Below are 10067 nucleotides of genomic sequence, written 5' to 3'. Positions count from 1 at the left end.
CAAACCATTTATTTTACACCTATTTCTATGCATGATTTGCCTTATAAATGGTTCAAAAATGTTGTAATAAGTTAACAGTTTAAGTTGTTCGCCAAGACGCAAGGTATCAGCCCTAGTGTAAGCAGACTGGTTTATTTTAGTGCATTTTTCAGGCGGTATTTTTCGAAGAGTCCTGAGACGGTCACACCGCCGTAGACAAGTGCATAAACATTTGCTCCAGGTGACAAAAAGTAAATAAAGGAAAATTTCCACCGCATCGCAAACAGACGGCGAAAAGCACCAAGAAACCGCTTCACGATGGCTTCATTCTTCAACGTTGGCGCATTGGGAAATGTATTCTCCACTCCAGTTGGCCAGCGCATAGGTGAGTGCCCCTTCCCCCTCGTCGAAAACCACCCACCGGAAGCGGGGGTGTGTATATATGGTTAAATCGTAACATTTTCCGTGAATACAACGCATATGCGTTGATTTGCGCATTTGCAATGTCAATTGTCGGATTAGAAGACGATTCATGCGAATCCCAATTGGACTGGGCCATTGGAAAATTGAATTTTCACAACTTTCATCGTCTGTTTTGTTGTTTTTTTTGTTGCTTTCCCTGCGGATTGTACGCACACACACACACACGAAAAACCCGATTTGTTGTTGCCTACTATTACTATGGCAAAGAGCGGTGCTGTTATCAACCCGCAAAATAGTCTGATTTGATTATAAGGGCGGCGGCAACAACGGTGTGTTTTTGATAAGATAAACCCCTTTGTGGGTGTGCGGCTCCACTGGCCAGGTGTGATATTGCACACACAGGTAATAAGTTTGTTTGCATGATTTTTTTTTGGAATTGCTCACCTCTAACACGCACACAAACACACTCGCATTTCGGTATTGTTATTGATGCGCTCTTGTTTTGTTTGATTGCTTTTTTGCCACCCAACCTACCCCCTTCCCCTACCCATAGTAATGACAATTAGTCATCGTTGCCGTTAACCGCTAGGTTACATAAAAAATGTGTTAATTTATTTGGTTTCCCTTGCCTCGTATTTTCGCCATAATTTCCATTTGCCGCTACACACAAATGCTCATACACCTTTATTTATGCATTTGTAATGGTGACTTACTAATTTGTTGCTTCATATTTTTTATTTGCTCATATTTTTGTTGTTGTTGCATTGCGGTAAGCTTTTCCGTTTCGCTTACCCGATTTCACATACATATGTATCTGTATCTCTAGATATTGGATATCCGATATCCAAGAAACGCATTTTGCCCGCTTGCAGTTTGTATTTAAACGAGTTGCACTTAAACTTTTTGTTTGTGCGTTTTAATCTAAGCCAGTCATTGCCCTCGGAATAGCTTAAATTATATACACAGATACTCGCCCACCTGTTAAAAAAAAACTCAATTCCAGCTGGCCATTAAAATAAACAAAGGAATGAAGATATTTAACTTCTGTATTCACATAGCTAATAATCAATTGAAATAATCATATATTTCAAATTCATAACCGCAAAATTGTCTTAACATTATTATAAAGTTAATCTAAAGATGTGAATTTTAAAAAGTTTTGTTAATTCCTTATTGCGGCTAAAAGCAAAAAAAATTATTTTAGTAGCGATTTTTAAATTTGTCTTGTTATTAATAAAATCTTTTGTGCTAAATACTTGTATATTCTGTTATAATCTAAGCTCGTTAGATCATGTTAATTCTACATATTTTCTTAGAAACCCAATTACTTAGTATTTACTTTTGCACAGTAATGTTTGTTGTGTAAGTTATATAAATTCCCTTAAATAATGTTCTCAGCTTAAATTATTTTAAGAATTGATCGATTGGCTCTGAATTTATTAAATAACTTTTTATAAGGAGTTCTTAAGAGATACAAATTTTACCAAAAAATTAAAACAGCTTATTTTTAGGTTGAACTTATGATTTTTTATTGCTAGTCCTTATCAGATTTACTCCAAGAAATTTTTCAATTTTTATAAAACTTGTTAGCTTATAAAAAGGGATGACGCAAAACATTTTTTTCGCGAAAATCACAATTACATTACTCACAACATTTTTAAAGAATATTACAATTGTCAAATAATCAAAGAAATAAAGAGAATTTTAAAAATTTATTTAGATTCTAACTAATTCCTACTTAAAATTAATCTCTCGTTTCAGAGGCCGCCACCGATGCCAATTTGGCCTCGGAGAATTGGGCCGCCAACATGGAGATCTGTGACATGATCAACGAATCCTCGGACACCGCCCGTGACGCCATGCGCGCCATTCGCAAACGACTCTCCCAGAACGCCGGCAAGAACAACCAGGTGGTGATGTATGCGCTGACCGTACTGGAGACGTGCGTGAAGAACTGCGGCAAGGCCTTTCATGTCCTGGTGGCCCAGAAGGACTTTATCAACGAGTTGGTCAAGCTGATCGGCCCCAAGAACGATCCACCAGCTGCCATGCAGGAGAAGGTTCTCAGCCTGATACAGATTTGGGCGGATGCGTTTAAGAACCAGCCGGATCTTAATGGAGTCACCCAGATGTATATGGAACTGAAAAACAAGGGCATCGAGTTCCCAGCCAACGATCTGGATGCCATGGCGCCTATTTACACGCCACAGAGGGTGAGTCCTTGGAAATGAAATGCTACTTTTAATGCTGATAACCCTTTTTTCATCATGCAGAGTGTTCCCGAGTTGCCTCCCCAGTTGGTGGCCGCCCAGCAGCACACAATTTCGCCTCAACACATGGCTGCCGCCGCCGCTGCCGCTGCTGCAGCCGCCGCTCCACCCAGCACAGGACCTTTGCATTTGACTCCCGACCAAGCGGCCAAGCTGCGCTCCGAACTGGAAATCGTTAGCAACAATATGTCCATCCTGAGCGAAATGCTTAGTGTGCTGAAGCCCGGCCAGGAGTCGCCCGACGACTATGCCCTGCTCAACGAGCTCACCTCCACCTGCAAGGAGATGCAGTCTCGCATCGTGGATCTGATTGGACGTGTCCAGGACGACGAGCTCACCGCGGAGTTCCTACGCATCAATGACGAGCTGAATAACGTGTTTTTGCGCCATCAGCGGTACGAGAAGACTCGCTCACAGGGCCAGGGAGCCGCTGTTACCTCGCCCTCGGCGGTGCTGGGCGCTGCAATGGGTCTGCCCGTGGTGGGAGCATCTGGAGCAGGAGCCACCACAGTGGCCACCCTTCCACCTCCGCCCACAACTACTGCCGTGAGCAATACGCCGCAAAGTGACCAGCTGCTGATCGACCTAATCGAAAGCAGTGAGGAGGCCCAACTGCCGCAAAGCCTGGGCCATCTCAGTCTTGGTGGAGGAGCACCAGCACCCATTGGGGTCCAGAGGGGAGCACGACCAACCGATGAGTTCGATATCCTGGCCCAGTCGCGCACCGATGGCAACCAGTTAGTATAGACCGCACTGCATTTCGGGGCACCATATAAAAAACACATTTTTTTTTAGTAAATCGGACATGCTAAGGGACATTCCCTCCGTGGACGCTGCTGCAGGAAGTGTGACGGCCACCGCCTCGCCTTATAAACAGAGTCAACCACAGCGCTCAGCCGGCGATCCGCCGGTGGTAAGTAAAGTGAGTAACTAGTCGCCAGGCAGCCGGTCTAACTAATGGCGTTCGATTTGTTCCCTTATTTTTGACCTTGTTTTGGCCATTTGATTTACACTTTGAATTTAAATTTGAAAAACATTTTGGTTCTTTTGTTCTATGCAAATTACGTTTGGTTTTCGTTTCCGTTTCGTTTTGTTGTTCGGTTGGCGCCCACACACAGTCGACGAAAGAGAATGAGATCGACGAGATGGAGGCGTGGTTGGGCAGCTCAGTAAGTAGCCATACGAATAGCATATTGTCTTTTCCTAAGCTCATCTTACCATGCACTTTCGGCTTTAGTTTCTCGATTAACATACTCTTGCTTTGCTTCTGGCACATAATTCTGTGTATAAAACGCGACTAATGAAAGATTTGTGTTTCCACAACAGCACATCGAGGGCATTGAGGAACTGACAAGCTCAGAGTTTGACAAATTCCTCGAGGAGCGCGCCGCTGCCGCCGAAAACCTTCCAACGATCAATGCATCGAACTCCGCCGCAAGTGCCACGACAGGATCTGGATCCGTCGGAGTCGACAGCTTACGAAAGACACCAAAGAAACCGGGCGCCGAGGAGGATCTGCTCGCCCTCTGAGTGATCTCCGCCAGCACCATCATCGGCTCTAATTGTTTACTCTTTCAAATGTTATACACACCCTAACATAATTACGCATAACGTCTATATGATAGCAGATACATATTAACACTTTATGTAAAATGCTTTTAATTTTTACAAAACTGCAACGATAACTATTGATTATATTCCAAAAAGCGATCTTCTGTTGGTCTAATTATAAGCCACGTCTACACACATTGATGGTAATTTAATGTATTACGTTACAAGTCTATTTGTTGTTTATTTATACATATTACATACATTATAATGCTAATTTATTTTACAAAATCAAACGATCGAAGAGAAAAAAAAAACTAAAACAAAAAGGAAATACATTTCAAGCACATACCGAATATGGGATTTTTAGATTATGTACTTTGGGTTCTAATCCGAATCAATATCTATATTCATGGCTTGAGTGGCTGCTCCGTAGGCTTCGTCCTCGTCTTCTGACGAAATCCGTTGACTCATTCTTTCTTTCGAGGGCTTCTTCGATCGCTCTTCCAACTGGCTCTCCAAATCCCTGATGTACGCTTTCTTACTGTTTATCAGCAGAAGGAATTTCTGAAGAAGTAACTCCTCCTTCAACTTGGAATCCTTTACATACTTTTCATACTCAGCGAGGGATGCGGTTTTCTGGACATCGGATTCGAGGGCCGAAACTGCCTGAGGCTTCTGTAAACCAGCTTCAATGGCTGCATCCAATAATTGGTAACAACTGGAAATTTTCCTTAGTGGAATTTCAAAATATAGCGTTTCGTATCCTTCGCATTTGTACATTTTGAAGACCTGTTGCTCGCCGTTCTCCAGGGAAAGATCGTAGTCGAATCCTTGCAGTCCCATGTGCGTGGTCATGGCTTTTTTGCACTCAGCAAAGAAGTCATTATAAGCCTGATCCAAATCACTGGCTGCATTCCGTAGCTCCTCGTATTTGAGACTTCCCCGGTAGTTTTGATTATCAGAAGTGGACAGGAAGTCAAACTCTACCTCGTCGTCCATCCAGTTGCTCCGGACATAAATAAAAGGCTTTACGTCCTTTTGGCTAGGTGAAAGTGTTCGCTGCAGTAATTTAACCACAAAGGCTGACATTTTTATTAGTTTTTGATTTTCACAATAAATTGTAAACAATATTTGCGGGTCTCAGAACAGCTGCTTATAATAGGGCTGACAAGTTGCTTAAAAGTTAATTGATTATTATACCTAACCTTTTATTGCCAATTGAAGGTATTATAAAATTTATGTTTATTTTAAAATTAGACTTCAAGTAAAATCAGCCGAATTTTCAAAATTATAACTAATTCCTTATCAAATCTAACATTTAATCCGTAAAGTAGCTGACAGCCCTGCTGTAAGTACCGTTCTCCGAACATTGCCCAACACTGGTCTCGCTAAATTACTCCAAGTTGTTCAACCCTGTTTAAGTTAGTACAAAGCCAGTGGGAGGAATTAAAAAACTTAAACGCGCTGCGCCGCCCCTATTGTTTGCCCTATTTTCGCCGTTTTAATCGATTCGAAAGCCGCAATGCTGGACAACCTCGTGGAATTCGCCAACTACTGGTGGTTCCGATACCTAATGGTGCGTAATGGCCACTAAATAACGCATTTCATCCACATGAGAAGCTGCGCTCCCCCAGATCCAGATTTAGAATTCAATTTAATTTATTTACTTACAGGTCACCGAGCTGTACATGGTGGAAAAGTGGGAGCGCATAACGATACGTGAGTTTTCAATAACTGATCAATAAAACGCTCGAAACTCTGGGAAATATCTGGGATTCGTCATGCTTCAGGAGAATTTTCACGCTTATCGGGGTTATTATTGCTCTCGTTCTTTCGCAGACGTCATTTTCATGGTGCTCTTCTGTGTGTTCTGGTACTTCAACTACTCCATACTGCTCTCCCTGGCCGGATTAATAGGCCCCAGTGCCTCCATGGCGGATATATTGCCCGGGGTTCAAGGACAGGGCCTCAAGGTCACCTAAGAGACCGCCCATTCGTGCGTACCGCTCTCCTCCGTTCCAATATTATCCAAAATATCCGCGTATCTGTACCTCGTCGCGAAGCTTTATCTAATCCGCACGCGTTTACACACCGCAATCAGTCAATGAAAAGAAAGTACGGTACCGGGCGGCACTTTTACATACATAGGCGACACATGTCCAAAGGGGCGATCTAATCGTCGTCCGATCCGAATCTGAAGTGGACAACACCTGGCGGCTGTCCATCAAAAGCTGCCTCACTGTATAATGTAGTTATCATCTAGCTCTAGTTACACGTTTAAAATCAGTAAATAAATTTAACGCTTTACACGATCGCGCACTGTGAAAAAGTTCAAAAATGATAAATAGCATTGTTTTTCTGGTTTATTTTGTTTAATTTTGAAGAGGTATTCCCTTGTTTATTCCGACTTAACTGATGTGCTTCCATTTGTGAATTATTTGTTAGCGCCAACAGACGTTGATCTTGCTAAATCCGTACTTCAATGCTCTAAGTGTTACAATTCATTACAAAAATATATAGATAGCCTATGGTGTATGCGTACTGAATTATGGTAGAACTAGTTATATGTATTTTCCTTATGTTTTGTTTTTTTTTTTTCGTAGAAAAGAGCGTGCGCGTTTTGTTATTCGAGCGAAGATCGCACTCGGTTAGGATCAGATCGAATTGGGGGCAGTTTGGCTGAGTTCTTCGGGATTTGCGGTTTGGTTTCGGTTTGGGGGGCGGGGTGGACTAACTTAGCCTACGCTACAAGCTAAACTCTTAGAACGGCTGTTTATCCGGTATTTCCATCCATGCAGGAAATAAATCAATGGCTACCATATAACTTCCTTTGCACTGCAAGCCTGCTTTGTTAGAGAAAGATCTTAGACTATTTACTTAGAGAACGGAGAGCAGGCGGATGCGTTCACCAGGTGACCATCTCGACCTGCCACTCCGCTCGTTAGGTTACAGATACAGATAAAAACTGGCTACAACTAACTGTACAAACTGGCCCTTTCGAAGCCAAAGGAGTTCTCATCCATCTCAGGCCAACAGTAGCGACACATTGATGCGCACTACTTGTTAGGATGTGGGGGACGTGCCATCCAGCAGCACTGACGCCATCTCCTCGTTCTGTTCCACGTACACCAGACGCGGATCCTCGCCAAACTCCAGTCGTCCGTATCTGGCCACCAGCGGTGTCTTATTATTGTTCACCGGCGGCGCCCGAGGCCACTTCCTTTTGGGCTTCGTGTGCGTCAGCATGTGCGACTTGAGGTTCGTTGACTGGGCGAAGCATTTGGAGCAGCCGTCAATGGGACAGTGGTAGGGTCGGTCGCCAGTGTGTATCCGAACGTGGGTGCGCAGATTGAAGTCCAACGAGAAGCGCTTGCCGCAGCCCTCAAAGGTGCACTCGAAAGGCTTCTCGCCGGTGTGAACCAGTTGGTGGCGCTTCAGCTTGGAGCTCTCCACAAAGCTCTTGCCGCAGACGTTGCACACATGACCGCGCGGTCCGTGCGTGTGCATGTGCTTGCGCATGGCCGAGTGATTGCGGAACTCCTTGTTGCAGCCGCGATGGGTGCAGCGGAACTTGGACTCCTCATCCTCCGCGGCGGCAGCAGCAGCCCCCTCCGTGGGATTTCCAGCAGTCTGATTAGGAACTGCTGTCGGCAATTTGGTCAAAATTGCGGGTCGTGGTCGGGTTGGATTGTTGGTAGCCACCAGCGGCGGTGGAGGAGTTGGTGTCGCCACCTGAGCCGCCGTCGAGGTCTTGGTCTTGGTCACCTTTGCCTGGTTGCCCGCACTTTTCAGACGCACATTGGTGCTGCTATTCTGAAGCACTAATTTTGGGAGAGCCGTCTGCGGATTCGCCACGTAGCCGTTGCTCTTCGTTATTGCCACTGGCACAGGATTTGGACCTTGTCCCGGCGCCTGTATTAGCTCCACATTATTCGGCATATTCTCGATCAGCTCGATGTTGCCGTAAGCCTCCTCCAGCTGGTTGTCTGCATAGATGAACTGCTCGCTTAGCGGCTGGCTGTCCTCTTCGCCCTTGACATCGCCCATAAATGCATTCACCACCTCCTCCACGTCTGTGACTGCTGAAGCGCTGAATGGATCGGGCAGGATGACGTACTCGTTGCCGATGCCATCGCTTAGCACATCGTGGTTGATCATGTGCTCGTCAATAATAAGCTTTGGCATGCTGGAGGAGCCTTCATTCTGGGCACTGGCGGAGGCGGATGTCACAGATGTGGCCGCAGCAGAGCCAGGAGGTTCCTCCAACTCCTCCTCCTCGTCCTCATCCTCCGAGTTGAGCGACGACCACAGCGTGACATTGAACTCGTCCTGGGTAATGCGTATGGGTACCTTTGTTTGCTTCCAGCGCTTGGCGGCCGAATTTCCAATGGGCCTTTCTACGCGACTGGTTCCGAATAGCTTAAAATCCTGCAGCTGGCCATTGGAGCTGTTGGAATCCTCTGTTGCCTTCATGTAGAAGTCGCTCTCCAACTGCTCCTCCTTGATGTTGGTTGCCTCAATGGTGGTTAGCATCTCGGAGGCGATTTCAAAGGCATTTGTCATGGCCGGCGCTGAAACCTCATCGTCCGCTTCCTCCTCGCCGTCGCCATCGCAGGACGAGGTCATCTGCAATCCGTCTCCATCCTCCTCAATGTACTCGTCGTCGTCGCTGGTCTGCTGCATGATGATGGGCGGCGGCAGGGCATCCGCCGTGGCCACCGTGACCGAGGTGAGTCTGTCCAGCCGGTCCACCGGATAGTATTCGTAGTGCTCGAAGAACTCCCCAGTGTCCACCACAATATTAGCCTCGTCGTCATAGTCGTCGATGATCTCCTCGATCAGAAAGCTCTCGTTCTCCTCTCCGCCCATGTGATCGCCCGCCAAAACGGTATACGGATCTTGCTCCACAATTGTGCCCGCCGTAGACGGATGTACATGGGTGAAGTAGGTGGAGTTGGAGGAGGTCAGTGGCAGCGGTACGGCCGCCGCCGCCAGCGACAGATTCTTGACAATGGGCGCCCGGAGCTGGTGCAGCTGCGGCTGGAAGTTGTTCCCACTGACGCCGACGCCGACGTGATGATGATGATGATGACTTGTCATCGCGGCTGCTCCGTCTGTGTGTCTGTCTGTATCTGTGTGTGAGTGTGTTTGTGGGCGCTCTACCTCTTGCGTGTGTGTGCGAGCGTGCTGCGAAAAAAGTGGGCAATTAGTACCTGACCAATAATCCGTAGTATATATATCCAAGATCTTTGGGTCTCGAGAAGACGTACTTGTTTTTGTCGGTATTGGCGTATTGGCGTTTTTTCCCCCGCCACTCGATGGGTCTATCGTTTTTATTGTGCGACGGCGGCGGCGGTAGACGGCGATTGATGCGTACCGCTCGCTCCGCCCGCCTCGCTCCTCTCCGGCTGCCCAACGGCGGGTTAATCCTCGATTTTGATGGACAAACCGATCCCGCTCACCTCGGGAAGTGTAAATATTTTGAATTTTGCCGGTAAATATGGCGGAATTGTATTTTCCAGAAACGGCTCGGGTACTTTCTCTCGCGTTGCGTGTGTGTGTTGGTGTGTGCGACTGAGGAGGCGACAAAATGCAACCCTGCGCGCGCTTTGTGTATATGTCGAGCGGTAAACGAGGTTTTAATCACTAAACCACTTTGAATTACTCCTCAATACATCATATATTTAATATAATTAATAGCAATCAATTTAATTTTATTAACCTTCAATTGGTAAGCTGTTTATGAGCTGTAAATACGGCGGCGTTCTGTCTATCGATAGGCGATAGGTTTGGGTTTGTTGTTTTGCCAGCGGTGTTGCCACCCGGCAAAAATTAAATGCGCAA

The 10067-nt window shown here is 46.0% G+C and overlaps 4 protein-coding genes across 6 annotated transcripts; 2 read left to right on the top strand and 2 right to left on the bottom strand.

Annotated features, from left to right (window-relative positions):
* Positions 1–153: 153 nt before the first annotated feature.
* Positions 154–4576, top strand: LOC128258862 (TOM1-like protein 2). 3 transcript variants are annotated; one of them, XM_052990830.1, is made up of 6 exons: positions 154–364; positions 2164–2615; positions 2676–3409; positions 3468–3585; positions 3791–3841; positions 3999–4576. In XM_052990830.1, the coding sequence occupies exons 1-6, from the start codon at positions 298–300 to the stop codon at positions 4200–4202; spliced, it is 1626 nt and encodes a 541-aa protein (XP_052846790.1). In that variant the 5' UTR covers positions 154–297; the 3' UTR covers positions 4203–4576. The 3 variants fall into 3 exon arrangements, with proteins under 3 accessions (XP_052846790.1, XP_052846789.1, XP_052846791.1); XM_052990829.1 differs by having other exon boundaries at positions 155–364; positions 3468–3594; XM_052990831.1 differs by lacking the exon at positions 3791–3841 and having other exon boundaries at positions 155–364; positions 3468–3594.
* LOC128258878 (uncharacterized) lies at positions 4440–5382 on the bottom strand. Its single transcript, XM_052990849.1, has one exon. It carries the CDS (start codon positions 5310–5312, stop codon positions 4608–4610), a length of 705 nt encoding a protein of 234 aa, XP_052846809.1. The 5' UTR covers positions 5313–5382; the 3' UTR covers positions 4440–4607.
* A 226-nt stretch (positions 5383–5608) lies between these two features.
* Positions 5609–6568, top strand: LOC128258885 (uncharacterized). The gene is made up of 3 exons (XM_052990855.1): positions 5609–5799; positions 5897–5942; positions 6063–6568. The coding sequence occupies exons 1-3, from the start codon at positions 5746–5748 to the stop codon at positions 6203–6205; spliced, it is 243 nt and encodes an 80-aa protein (XP_052846815.1). The 5' UTR covers positions 5609–5745; the 3' UTR covers positions 6206–6568.
* Positions 6569–6570: 2 nt separating this feature from the next.
* LOC128258861 (uncharacterized) lies at positions 6571–9869 on the bottom strand. The gene is made up of 2 exons (XM_052990828.1): positions 9494–9869; positions 6571–9410 (listed from the first exon to the last, which is right to left on the bottom strand). Exon 2 carries the CDS (start codon positions 9321–9323, stop codon positions 7287–7289), a length of 2037 nt encoding a protein of 678 aa, XP_052846788.1. The 5' UTR covers positions 9324–9410; positions 9494–9869; the 3' UTR covers positions 6571–7286.
* Between the last annotated feature and the right edge of the window lie 198 nt (positions 9870–10067).

The sequence above is a fragment of the Drosophila gunungcola genome (assembly GCF_025200985.1).
Source record: "Drosophila gunungcola strain Sukarami chromosome 3L unlocalized genomic scaffold, Dgunungcola_SK_2 000003F, whole genome shotgun sequence".
Lineage (NCBI taxonomy): Eukaryota > Metazoa > Arthropoda > Insecta > Diptera > Drosophilidae > Drosophila > Drosophila gunungcola.
This window is presented reverse-complemented; position numbering and strand designations above follow the sequence as displayed.

Coding starts and splice junctions, on each gene's coding strand:
- LOC128258862 (XM_052990829.1), top strand. CDS start 298: ATGGCTTCATTCTTCAACGTTGGCGCATTGGGAAATGTATTCTCCACT. Junction 365..2,163: donor TCCAGTTGGCCAGCGCATAG/GTGAGTGCCCCT, acceptor CTCTCGTTTCAG/AGGCCGCCACCGATGCCAAT. Junction 3,410..3,467: donor TCGCGCACCGATGGCAACCA/GTTAGTATAGAC, acceptor ATTTTTTTTTAG/TAAATCGGACATGCTAAGGG.
- LOC128258861 (XM_052990828.1), bottom strand. CDS start 9,323: ATGACAAGTCATCATCATCATCATCACGTCGGCGTCGGCGTCAGTGGG.
- LOC128258878 (XM_052990849.1), bottom strand. CDS start 5,312: ATGTCAGCCTTTGTGGTTAAATTACTGCAGCGAACACTTTCACCTAGC.
- LOC128258885 (XM_052990855.1), top strand. CDS start 5,746: ATGCTGGACAACCTCGTGGAATTCGCCAACTACTGGTGGTTCCGATAC. Junction 5,800..5,896: donor GGTGGTTCCGATACCTAATG/GTGCGTAATGGC, acceptor ATTTACTTACAG/GTCACCGAGCTGTACATGGT. Junction 5,943..6,062: donor GTGGGAGCGCATAACGATAC/GTGAGTTTTCAA, acceptor GTTCTTTCGCAG/ACGTCATTTTCATGGTGCTC.